The sequence below is a fragment of the Ursus americanus genome, chromosome 16, assembly GCF_024610735.1.
Source record: "Ursus americanus isolate L20-20 chromosome 16, mUrsAme1.1.p, whole genome shotgun sequence".
NCBI classification, from domain to species: Eukaryota; Metazoa; Chordata; class Mammalia; order Carnivora; family Ursidae; genus Ursus; species Ursus americanus.
Window position 1 is genome coordinate 44,749,202 of NC_142142.1, and position 13,773 is coordinate 44,762,974.

General features: G+C 35.1%; 1 protein-coding gene across 1 annotated transcript; it reads left to right on the forward strand.

Moving 5' to 3' along the window:
- The first annotated feature begins 2,064 nt into the window (after positions 1-2,064).
- Positions 2,065-3,024, forward strand: LOC123792483 (olfactory receptor 8B3). The gene has a single exon (XM_045797622.2). It carries the CDS (start codon positions 2,176-2,178, stop codon positions 3,022-3,024), a length of 849 nt encoding a protein of 282 aa, XP_045653578.2. The 5' UTR covers positions 2,065-2,175.
- Positions 3,025-13,773: the final 10,749 nt, after the last annotated feature.

Sequence of the window (13,773 nt, forward strand, 5' to 3'; positions counted from 1 at the left end):
GATGCCTTCTCACAAGTATGATCATAAATTAATACATAAGTGGGAATTCTAAAGTCTTATTTTCTTGAAATGGAAGCTTCTTAACAGTGATTTTTCATATGGATTCGACATAATATGTTAAAAGCAAAGACATATTGAGTCAGGACAACCCAAGGTAACTAAATTTCCATGAAATAATGGATCATTTTTATATTACATGATTTTTATTAAATAATAAGCTCTGAAATCAGTTAAAAAGTTCCTTTTGTTTATGTCTATATAATTGTCGCACACACTGAATATTTAAAAGGGCCCAAATATTTTAAAACGGCAAAAGAAATAAACTTTCCTGAAAGGTTCATAAATCTTTATGAACTTAAATCCTTAAAACTAATATGTTACCTAGAATTATAATTAGAGAAATTTTCTTTTTTCTTAATTTAAATTCAATTAGCCAACATACAGTACATCATTAGTTTCAGATGTAGTCTTCAACAATCCATCAGTTGCTTATAAGACCTAGTGCTCATCACATCACATGCCCTCCTTAATTTTCAATGACATTAATTATTTGAACCTTTACAAGGGGACAGCATTGGATCCTTTCTCATATGCCCTAGGGAATGTATAATCCCTGATGGGAAGTTAACATTTACTGTCACAATTAGGGTATAAACAGAGACACTAGTTTCTTCCCTACAGAGCTTATCATGATGTGAAGGTCCGAAGGGAGACTTACATGTACCTGGATTTCTAATCAGATTCAAAAAAATATAAGCCTTAAACAAATGCCTTGAGCTCTATGACACAGTGGCTCCAACATCAAGTGTTGCCCTTCATATTTTCTTAGTAAATTTATAACAAGTTTGATCTACAACCAAGAGTGACTCCTGGAGTGCTCAGACTGTGAGATCTGCGATGTGACTCTTTGGCCAGTAAAGGAAGAAGATTCTGTAACTACATTTGCTCAGCTTTGATATCCTAAAAGCCAGTTCTTCTTCCATTGGAGGTGAAACACACATAAAGGGTCAGCACAGTTCTTTCAATGGAAGGAGAGTGAGTTAATCAAATTTCTCTTTACCTCTTATTCTCTCTGTTCTTGAAAAATGAGGAAAAATATTTATGTTGAATAACAAGAAGCTCAAAAGTATGGAGCTCTGACTGTACCACCTGCCTTATTCTGAGCATACCCTCTCTGTGTTGGCTTCATCTTTGGTCTGGCAGCAAGATAGCTATAGCATTACCAAGTGACACATCCAGTATATAACAACATCAAAGGAAGAGATTTATCTCTTTCTTAAGATAAAGTTTTTAATTGAAATATACATACAAAAGAGTTTATGTGTTATAAGCATGCAGCTTGATACATTTTCACAAACTTAACTAATTTAATCAATGTCCATATTAATTATCTTTCTCTTTCATGCCCTCCTACAAAACCAAGGAAAATACATCCACCTTCCTTTATTCATTCTCTGTCTGGCTAGCATGGAACAGAGAAGGAGAATGTGTAGAAACAACTGAGTATATGATGAATTGTAAATCTTAGGCTACCAAGGTTCTCCTCAATATTGTTATCAATTATTGACTTCATGGATTCTTGCAGTAAGTTATTTGAAAACATTATAGACTGGTAGGGACTCTCTTCTAGGAAGCACAATTGTGATATGGACTCTGCCCAAGAGGAATCCTTTCTTTCATGACTGTCATCACAGGGGAACTGAGGTATCTGGTAGGGGAATGGAAACATGAGTAGGAACTAGGAAGTGAAGGATCAGATGAATAGGATGGAGAGATGGGGATACCCTCTCACTAGTGAAGCTCACCAGTAGGTAGCCTTCATCCTCAGCTACTCCATCCCTGTATCTTCTAGTAAAGACAGGAGCAGTTATTTGTCACATGCAGTTCAAGCAACAAAAGACAGAGTGATTTTAATGTTGAGGGGCATGTGTGCCAGTCCACTCTGACCCCATGAAGCAGAGAAGGACTTATTTAATTTCCACTGATCTGAGTCTTCTTATAAATAAGAGTGTGTAAGGAGAGAGCTGGGGTTTCTATTAATGGGAGTTTTTCTGTTCTCACAGATTTCCAAAGAGGAGAACATTGGTTAGAAATGACTCCTTAGTGACTGAATTTCTTCTTGCTGGATTAACAGACCGCCCAGAGCTCCAGCAATCCCTCTTTACCCTGTTTCTGATGATCTACATTGTCACCATGGTGGGCAACCTTGGCTTGATCCTTCTCATTGGTCTCAACTCGCACCTCCACACCCCCATGTACTACTTCCTCTTCAACCTGTCCTTCATTGATCTCTGTTACTCTTCTGTTTTCACTCCCAAGATGCTGATGAACTTTGTATCAAGGGAGAATATCATCTCCTATGTCGGGTGCATGACTCAGCTGTTTTTCTTTCTCTTTTTTGTCATCTCGGAATGCTACATGTTGACCTCAATGGCCTATGACCGCTATGTGGCCATCTGTAATCCATTGCTGTATAGGGTCACCATGTCCCATCAGGTGTGTTCCTTGCTAACTGTTGCTGCGTATATGATGGGCTTTGCTGGAGCCTCTGCCCACACGGGGTGCATGCTTAGACTAACCTTCTGCAGTGTCAATATCATCAACCATTACCTGTGTGACATTCTTCCTCTTCTCCAGCTCTCTTGCACCAGCACCTATGTCAATGAGGTAGTAGTTCTGATAGTGGTGGGAATTAATATCACAGTACCCAGTTTTACCATCCTGATTTCTTACGTCTTCATCCTCAGTAGCATTCTTCATATCAAATCTGCTCAAGGACGATCAAAAGCCTTCAGTACGTGTAGCTCTCACATCATTGCTCTTTCTCTTTTTTTTGGGTCAGCGGCATTCATGTATCTTAAATATTCTTCTCCTGAATCTATGGAGCAGGGGAAAGTTTCTTCAGTTTTCTATACTAATGTGGGGCCCATGCTCAATCCCTTGATCTACAGTTTGAGGAATAAGGATGTCAAAATTGCACTGAAGAAAGTCCTGATTAAAATCTGGAGGAGAAACATGTTCTAATTAGAAACAGCAACAATATAAACAAGTTCAGTTTTTTTATTTGATAATTATTGGTGTTTTTTCAAGATGAGGCTGTGTCCATAACCATATTGCTTCTATAGACTGTATTATGTGTGGTTTAAAAGACTTGCTTATCATTTTCCTGATAGCTGATCTCATCTTATTTTTCCTTCTTTATCTCCATCACCTTGTGCAAGTTTACATAAATAACTAATACATTTTATAAATAGAAACTATGCACTTACTTTTCTTTTTTTATAATAATATCATTTTATTATATTATGTACCATACAGTACATCCCTGGGATTTGATTTAAAGCTCGATGGTTCATCAGTTGCGTATAACACCCAGTGCACCATGCAATACGTGCCCTCCTTACTACCCATCACCATCTTATCTATGGACTCTGAGAAACAAACTATGCACTTACTTTTCAAATAAGTTTTATACTATTTTTGTTTCTGGGCTATTCCTAATATGGACAAATATGGTTAGTTTTATCAGTTACATAAAATTAAAATTACAGCTCACCGATCTAGACACAGAAGTGACAAACAGTTCATGAACTCTCATTTTTAACAATATTGTCAGTGGTGTAGACAGTAGCATTCAAAGAAATGCATTTCAAATTGTGTATAAAGATTAAAGTAGGATCAGATCCCTCTGATACTGTCCTTTTGTTCTATGTTTCTTAACACTTTCTCTGTTATTATTCTGACTTTTCTTCTTCCCTTTGATAATGGCACAATCTGTACCATGTACTTACTGCTTCTGAGAGTGTCTGTCAGCCCACTGTATTTAATATCAAAGAGAGGACACAGACTCCACTGTTCATTGCCAATCATAGTAGTAAGAAGGAATGATTAAAGGAATAATACGTGTATCTCATGATCCCAATAAGGGGTGGGGCTGGTGGTTTATTGCATTATAAAACTTGCAATCTTTACCATCTAAAATGATACCAAATATTTGAAAAAGAGCATGTAGTTCTTATTGTGAATTTTGAAATTTATCACTTTAAGGAAAATAGCACACAGTATCAGGAGAAACATTTTAGCCATTGTTTTACTTCTCCAGTGAAGTTTATCATGAAAAAAGGTATATATTAATAGTAATAAACTATTCCTAGCAACATTTTGTGAATATTTAAACCTTGCCCCACTAATAAGATAATAAATGTATTTAACTAGATGCTTTTTCCTATAATTTTCCTATTTCTCCAATGCTTTTCGCATTTCTGTATTAGAATATCAAATATAGTGAGAGGTCAAGAAATGCTTGTTGAATTGCATTATCTTGTTTAAATAACAACAATAATATATTTAATGGTATAATAAATAGTAAAATATAATGATACATAATAATAAATAATAAATCAGAAACAACTTTGAGGTATAATTTGTTTTTGGGATTGGACTGTAGTAGTCATAGGGAGGTGCTGCTTAGCTCTTCTTCAAGAGAACCAGCTGTGGGAAGCATTGTTGACTGATAGTCTATAGCTGATACTCCTTTGGATTCACCGTCATGTTCAGGCAGAGTCCATGCTCCCTCTGAGATGTTCCCAGCCAGTGGCTTAGCATGATGGGCCATATAGGAGCTGACCAATAGCTGTGTAACACAGGTGTCTTCTGATAGGCAGTCTTGTTTAGGTACTTCCTGTCATCCTAACAGACTTTTTAGGACTTCACTGTAGTCTGAGATTTTCCTATTTGTGTCCTTCTCTCCTTTCTTAGGTGTCAGAGTTTCAACCCAGTCTGAAGGCCTTTATCAGTGACTTCTTCTCCCTCCCACTTATCCTTCACAGCTATTTACCACAATAAATGTCTTGCAGGTCTAATTATTTCTTGGCATCTGCTTCTTGGGGAACTCTAGATGACACAGAAGATTTACACTAACTGATTTTAACACTTAGATTTAGGCTCTGAAGACAGATTGGTTTTGTTATAAGAATAGACAAATCCAGGGCATAGAATAGAATATTCAGAAACAGATTTTCATTTATAAAATCAGTTAATTTTGACCATGTAACTAAGTAAATCCATAGGCAAAGGAAAATCTTCTAAGCAGTTGATTCTGTAAATAGTAACTATTCATGAGGAAAAGAATGAACTTGGACATTAATGTTTAATTTGTCAATGAAAGAGAACTCTTTCATTATTTAAATATGATTTCAATTGCAAAGTTGTAAAAATGGTGTAAAACTATCGCTTAGGTAAAAAACTTCTCATTGATGATTATAAAAGAAATTGAACATACAGTAATTAAAAATTCTTGATCAGGGATTACAAACAACTATTTAAGCACAACACCTGTTAATAAAGAAATTATGTTCTGGAAGCAAGTACAAATTTTTGTTAGAATTATGGATATATTTGAGAATATTACATAATAAGAAGTTATATATTTCTTTTAAGAGGGTTATTTTGACTTTTGAATAATCTGCATTAATATGTAATGAATATGCTAACTTTTTCAATTTTACCATCAAATATAACAGAATCCTGAAAGTTCATAATACATACATTTGTAGTTTAATAAGTAATGCAAAAAAGTGTAATTGCAGATTAAGTCATTAAAGCAGAATACTGTAGAATATTATTCATTGTTTTTAGTTGTTTTCAGTTGGTGATTAGATCCCAATAATCTAGCCCAAGAATACCAGAAAATGAAGTCGTTAAATATTTTATTTGGTCAACTTTGTTTTCAGACTTGATTAAGTGGTCAGGGGCATTCATTGTATAGGTGAATGTCCTCCGCTATTATGCCTTCAAATATTTTTCTGTCTCCTCTTCTCCCTCTCTGGGACTCCAGTTAGACATCTGTTGGGCTCCTTGATGTCTTATGGCTCACTGATGCTCTCTTCATTTTTTTCCAGTCTTGTCTCTTTGTATTTCATTTTGGGTAGTTTCTATTGCTAGTCAAGTTCACACATCATTTCTTCTGCAGTATCTGTTCTAGTTTTAACCTGAGGCAGTATATATATATTTTTTACATAAGCTCTTTATTTTAGATTTATAGAAAAATTGCAAAGCTAGTACAGTTACAATATATTCCATATCCAGTTCCTGTTGTTACTTTACATTAGTGTGATACATTTGTCACAGTTAATGAACCAATATAGATACATTATTAATTAAAGCACATACTTGATTCATATCTTCTTAGTCTTTATCTGATGTCCTCTTTCTATCATAGCATCCCAGTCAGGATACCACATTGCACTGATTAGTCATGGCTCATTAGATTCCTCTTCCCTGCCATAGTTTCTCAGACTTCCCATGTTTTGGATTATCTTGACAATTTAAAATGTATTCATCAGGTATTTTGTAGAATATCCCTAAATTGGTTTTCCACTGTTTTTCTCATGATTATTTTGGGGTTATGTATTTTTTGGATTTGGTGTATTTTTCATTTCACACACTGTATTTTTTTTAGGTCAAGGAAGTCAATTTTGATCTTTTCATATCTGTGTCTTTCCTTTATTTTTAACTTGTGGAGCTTATAGAATACTAACAGCCCTTTTTTTGTTCTTATATACTAGTTTTATTTATTTTAAAAAACTTTTAAAAAAATATTTTATTTATTTGAGAGAGAGAGAGAGAACGAGTGGTGGGGAGGGGGAAAGGGAGAAGCAGACTCCCTGCTGAGTAGGGAACCCAATGCCGAGCTTGATCTCAGGACCCCAGGATCATGACCTGAGCCACCCAGGCACCCCTCTTATATACTAATTTTAAAATATGTGTTATTTCTTTTTTTTTTTTTTTAAAGATTTTATTTATTTATTCGACAGAGATAGAGACAGCCAGCGAGAGAGGGAACACAAGTTGGGGGAGTGGGAGAGAAAGAAGCAGGCTCATAGCAGAGGAGCCTGATGTGGGGCTCGATCCCATAACACCAGGATCACACCGAGCCGAAGGCAGACGCTTAACCACTGTGCCACCCAGGCGCCCCTAAAATATGTGTTATTTCTTAGTATGTTTCTATAGATTGAATTTTATCCTTATCGTGGATGAAATTTTCTACTCTTTGCCTCTCTGGTTTTAAGCTAGTTTTGAATTGGGTTTTCTGTTATTTTAGCCATGAAATTTGCTATACATTTAAACTGAAATTACTCATTTGCAAATATTATATAAGAAAAAAATTAATATTAAAGCTTGGCTATCACTATTGGTGATAGAAACAGAAGCACACTGTAATGATTGGTAGGGCTTATGGAGCAATAGCTTAAATGGTAAGAGATGAATTTTATATCTGATTGTTTCTCTGGGTTCTCTTTCTGTGTTTATGTCAACTTCATTTAATTTCCCTTAGGCTTGAGAAGTGGAGTCTATATAAGTCACAGTATCTAACACCCAAGTCCTATCCTGTGTAAAACTATTGACCAATCTAACTCAGTATTGTGTCTCTGAGAGTGCTATGGAAAAATGTGGATGGACCTACTCATACTGATATTAGAGATCAGAGACATGTTATAGAAACCACACACTAGGGGCGCCTGGGTGGCTCAGTCTATTAGGCATCCAACTCTTAATTTCGATTCAGATCATGATCTCAGGGTCATGAGATCTAGCCCCACATCAGGCTCTGAACTCAATGAGGAGTCTGCTTGAGATTCTCTCTCCCTTTCCCTCCCCCATGAATGTGTGCTTACTCTCTAAAATCAGTCAATCAATTAATCTTTAGAAACACCCACATGCACACACTAGTTTTCCCTAAGTACTGATAGATCTGATGAAAAATATATCCTTTAAAATATTGAGCTCTATATATTTTTACACAAATTTTACTTACAAAGTTTTATAAAAAATCTCAACTTTTGTTTAATAAGATCTAGTTTATATATAGTAAAATATACAAGCATGAAGTATACACCTTGATGACTTTTTGGCCTAAGTATAAACTCATTTAATCACCACCCAGAAAAAGATATGAAACATATCCATGAGCTCAGAAATTTTCCTCTTGTCCCTTTCTGGTCAACAGTAACCCCCATCTACCCTTTAAGGGAAACATGCTCTGATTTCTATCACTTTTGAGTAGTTCTGCCTGTTTTTAAAAATCTTATAAATAAAATCATACCGTGTATACTTTTGTGTCTGCCTTCTTTCTTGGATGTAATCATTTTTGTATTTTAACCATATCAGTGCCTTATCAGAAAATTATTTATATCCCATTGAATGTATTTTACCCAATTTACTGTGTATTCTCTTGTTGATGGAAATTTGGCTATTATAAATAAATTTATAATAAATTATAAATAAAATTTCAATAAATACTTTTGTACAATTTCTTTTGGATATGCACTAATTTCTCTGGATATATAGTTAGAATTCTCTGGAATGTCTGGGTCCAAGGCTACACGTATGTGTATCTTTATTAGAAAACACCAATTTGTTTTCCAAAGTACTTGTACAATTTTACTCTCCTAACAGCAGTGTACGAAAGTTCCAGCTGTTCCACATCCACACGTACATTTGGTATTTTAGCCATTCTGGTGTGCAAACATTAGTACCTTATAATAGTTTGAATTTGCATTACCTTTGGTCAAAGAATGCTGAGATAAAATCTTTCAGATTTATTAATATTTGAGCCTGTATTGCTTCTTGGAATGATAACATTAAAAAGTTTGCTACTTATACAGATTAGAAAAAAAATAAAGCTATTGTTGTTCTCAGATGGCATGATTGATTATCTCTATAGACAATCTCTTAAAATTGATAGCAAGAACAACTACAAAAACAGACAGACAAACAAACAAAGAAAACCTCCTGGAATTAATAAGTGACTATAAGTGAGTCACAGGACACAAAGTTAATACAAAAGTTAATTTCTTTCCTATATATCAGCAATTGGATAATTGGAACTTGAAATGAAATACTATTCATATTGTATCCCTGTTGCCATCCACAGTAAAGAGGAAATACCTAGTTATAAATGTAACAAAATGTGTGTTGGATCTAGATGTGGAAAACTTCAAAACTTCAATAAAAGTAATCAATAAAGATCTAAATGAATGGAAAGATATTCTATGTTAATGGATTGGAAGATTCAATAGCATTAAGATATCAATTCTTCGTAACTTCTTCTACAGATTCATCTAAATCTCCATTTAAATCTCAGCAAGTTTTTGTGGATATCAATAAACTGATTCTAAAGTTTATATGGAAAGGCAAAAGAGCCAGGATATCAAATACAACACTGAAGGAAAAAAAAAAGTTGTAGGACAGACATCGTCCACCTTCAAGACTCACCGTAAAGCTACAGTAATCAAGACAGTGTGATGAAAGAAAAGACACATAGATCAATGGATCAGAATAGAGAATAAACCTCCAAAATATGGACAACTGGTCATTGACAAAGGAACAAAGGCAGTTCAACTGAGAAATAGTCATCTTTTTAACAAACAGTGCTGGAAAAAACAGATATCCATATGTAAAAATATGAATTTAGACATAAACCTTATACCTTTCAAACACACAAGCCTCAAATAAATCATAGACCTGTTGTAAATTCAAAATTCAACGTGTAAATTACAAAACTTCTAAAGGAACTCATTAGAGAGAATTTAGGTGAATTTGGGTTCGGTGATGAGTTTTTAGATATGACAGCAAAACATGCTAAAAATTAATAAGTCAAATTTTATTAAAATTAAAAACTTCTCTGTGAACAACATTAAGAAAAGAAAAGTCAAGCCACAGAATGGGAGAAAATATTGGCAAATCCATATCTGATCAAGTACTTGTGTCCACAATATAAAAAGAATTCTAAAACTCAACAATAAGAAAACAAACAATTACTAGAAGGAGACAAATCGGAACAAACATCTTACCAGAAAAGATATGCAGATGGAAAATAAACATTTGAAAAGTTGTTTGACATTTGTTTTTAGGGAATTTTTAATTAAAATAACAATGAGATACCCCTGCAAACCTATACAATGACTAAAATTGAGAAACTGGCAGTACCAAATGCTGACAAAGATGCGGAGCAATAGGAACTTCATTTATTGCTGTTGGTAAACAACGTGATACAGCTACTTTGGAAAATAGTTTCTTGTAAAAGCAAACATAGTCTTCACTCACAATCCAGCAATCATGCTCTTAGATATTTCCCAATTGATTTGAAAATTCATGTCCATATAAAAACCTTCATGTGAATGTTTATAGCACTTTATTTATGATTGCCAAAAAGTAAAGAAGATGTTCTTAAAAAGGTGAATGGATAGGGGTGCTTGGGTGGCTCAGTTGGTTAAGACTCTAACTTTTGGTTTTGGCTCAGGTCATGATCTCGGGGTCATGAGATTGAGCCCCACATTGGGCTCCATGATCAGTGCAGAGTCAGCTTGGGATTCTCTCCCTCTTCTTCTGCCCCTCCCCAGCTCACACTCTCTCTAAAATAAAACAAATAAATAAAATCTTTAAAAGTGAATCGATAAACTTTGGAATATCTGTATGGGGAATATTATTCAGAGATTTTGATCCATCATGCCATGAAAAAACATGTAAGAGTATTGAAGACATATTTCCAAGTGAAAAAGCCATCTGAAAAGGCTACATACTATATGTGTCCAACTGTATGATATTCTGGAAAAGGCAAAACTATAGAGATAGTAAAAAGATCCGTGGTTGTCAGGTTTTTGGAGGGAACAGTGAGGGATGAATAAAAGAAAGATTGGGGATTTTTAGGACAGTGTAACTATTCTGTGTGATACAGTAATGATAGATAAATGATTCATGTATTTCTCAAAATGCATAGAGGATTACAGTACAAAGAATGAAGCTTAATGTATGAAAATCACTTATGAAGTCAGGACAATCCCAGGAAGGAACACAAATAATGGAGAGAATCTTAGTGTGTTACAAAATTATGAAACCTCAGTGAAGGAGGTAAGGGAAATAGGTTCTAGAAACGAGTGAATTTGATGAGACTAAAAGCAAAGGAACTGCATATAAGCCCTGTGCTCTAGCTGATAAAGTTGGTTTCTGTGGGGTAATGGGTTAGGAATTCTGATACTGCTGTACATGTACACTGGAATTGAACAATTACATAAATGGATGGTGGAAGTTGGGAGCCAGGTTTCTTGCTGTTGGAGTGGGAATTTACAGATAAGTAGACTTAACAGGAGGCTAGACGATGGATGTGGTAATAGATTAGAGTTGGAGACGTTAGTAAGAACTCACATTTAGCCTAATATAGATAAAGATGGTTACATATAGACATACTCATAGATACGTGTATATACAGTTGTTAGTATGCAAACATATTTCTTTGTCTTATCAACTGAAAGGGCCTTAAAGGACTGACACCCCTGTGGCAACAAGCACAACTAGCATTGAGATCTTGGTTTCTCATACCATTCCCTAATAAAAAGAATTTAATACCATTTCCTGGAGAAATGGCTGATTCTATGACCAGGGTAGGTGATAAACAAGATGAGCCTGAAGCATCTTGTAATGCCACAAAGTAAGGAAGTGCTTTAAACACACACACACACACACACACACACACACACACACACACACAAAATGGGGGTATTTCAAAGGGATGTAGGAGCCAACTGAAAGAGCTCCATTGAAAAATTTGAGCTGGAAAATTTGTGTCAATAAGGTAGTATTGGATTATAACCCAGTGTATGAAGTAGATATGGTACATTTATCTAAATAAATTATTCAATAAACAACTTCTTATTCCTTAAGTGTTGCTACTTATAGTGTAACTCCTTCCTAAAAAGTATAGTATGGAAGTTGGGGTATGGAGAGCATGACTTTACAGTGGAAAAACCTGATCAAGGTCACAATGAACATTCATAAATTCATAAGGATAGTACATATTCTTGATATGTGATGAAAATGGCATTACCTCTGTGACCTGCCTCTCCCAAGCCCTAAACCCAGTGTAGTCATTACAAATCATCAAATTCCAATAGAGGGCCACCCTATACTATACCTGAGAAGTACTATTCAAAACTGTAAAGTCATCAAAAACAAGGGAATTGTGAGAAACTGTCACAGCCAACAGAGCCTAAAGAGGCATGACAAGTAAGTGTAATATGGGATCCTGGAAAGAAAGATATTCGATAAAAGCCAAATCTAAATGAATTATGGATTTTAATTAATAATAATGTCTCAATATTGGTTCATTTATGGTAATGCATGTACCATATGATTGTAAAATGTTAGTATTAGGGCCAACTGGGTGCAGAGGGATATATGAGAACTCTGTACGATCTTGTCAATTTTTCTGTAAATAGAAAACTTAAAAAAAAATAAGGTCTAAAAATCATTAAAAACATGACACAAGAACATGGGGGATGCAGCATAGCCTGTCCTCAGAAAAAATTTTTAGCTACAAACATTATCTGAAAGATGTTCTCATATTCTTCTTACATCAGGAGGCAAAAATTATCATCGCTAGTGATGGGAGAGTCAAGACTGAGACGTCTGTACAAACAAACCTTGTCAAACCGTATTTTTCTAGTTGCCTCTCCACAATTAGCTATCTTAGCTAAAGCCCCTTTGCTTTGTCACATTTCCACAATTTGCTACTCGCTGTCCAACTTAGCATTTTAAGCATTTGACTCTAAATGGTTTCTTTTGGCCTTCACTTTTCTTGTGAAGACTTCCATGCACATGTAAAAAAATAATTAAAAGGTGTGTTTTTTTCCCTATTTGTCTGTCCTAAGTCAGTTCCATTCTTAGACCCAGCTGAAGACCCCAGGAGGGTAGAATAGAAGTGTTTCCTCTTCAGCATACAATTTTGGTAATTTTACTACCTATATATGTACCAAGAACTTAGATTAGTTTTATATATTTAAAAATTTATGTTTTCATATTGTACCTGACCTTTTGAATTTTTAATTCAAAATCAGGTTTGGTATTTATTCTTGTTCACAGATGCAGTAGTTGTTCATTTGCTTTCATTCTGGGCTGCCAGGGTCTGTGTAGGGAGTATCTGCTCACATCACCTGGCATTAAGCTGACCCCTTCCCCCCACTTTGATTATTTCTATGCTGTGCCAAAATAGGAATAAAAATCTTGAGTGGTTTAATGACTTCTCATAATAAGCTGACCTTGATTTTGGCAGTTGAAACCTTCCTATACTGATCCAAATCTGACTTTTGATCTGCCTCCATGCTGCAATCCAGAGGAGGTGGGGGGCATTGGGACCTCTCTGAGAGCCTGTGAAAATAAGTGCTCTCTGTGACATTTAGGGAGAGGGGAAATTACAGTCTTTCTTTGAGCTCAGTAACTCTTATCTGGATGGTATCTAAGAGTTCAGCAGTGGCCTTTACATGTGTTACTGATGTTTTTTTCTGCCCCACATTCAGGTCTACAAAGAAAAACATTGGTAACTACATAAGCCTTTGCCTGGCTAGAATTCTGTTGTAGTATCCAGTATAAGTTCCAGGAAAGATGGGAAAAGGATCCTCATTCATCTGTTCTTCTATTATACGAATATTTATTGAATACTTACTGTCTATGCCAAGCATTGCTCTAAGATGCTATGGGGATAGCACTGAAGAAAATAGACACAATCCATTTGGAGCTTAGATTCAAATGTAAATGGGTACTTGAGTGTATGTTTATATGTGGTGGGAACATACAATAAATAAATGTGTAGTATTTCATATAGTGATAAGTGCTAGAAAGGAACCATTGTGGATGCAGGAAAGATCATCATGTTTTTCTGTTTGGGGATGTACCCCATTTGGTAGGAAATTAAAATGTATGTAAAATGGTATACTTCCA

Coding starts and splice junctions, on each gene's coding strand:
- LOC123792483 (XM_045797622.2), top strand. CDS start 2,176: ATGATCTACATTGTCACCATGGTGGGCAACCTTGGCTTGATCCTTCTC.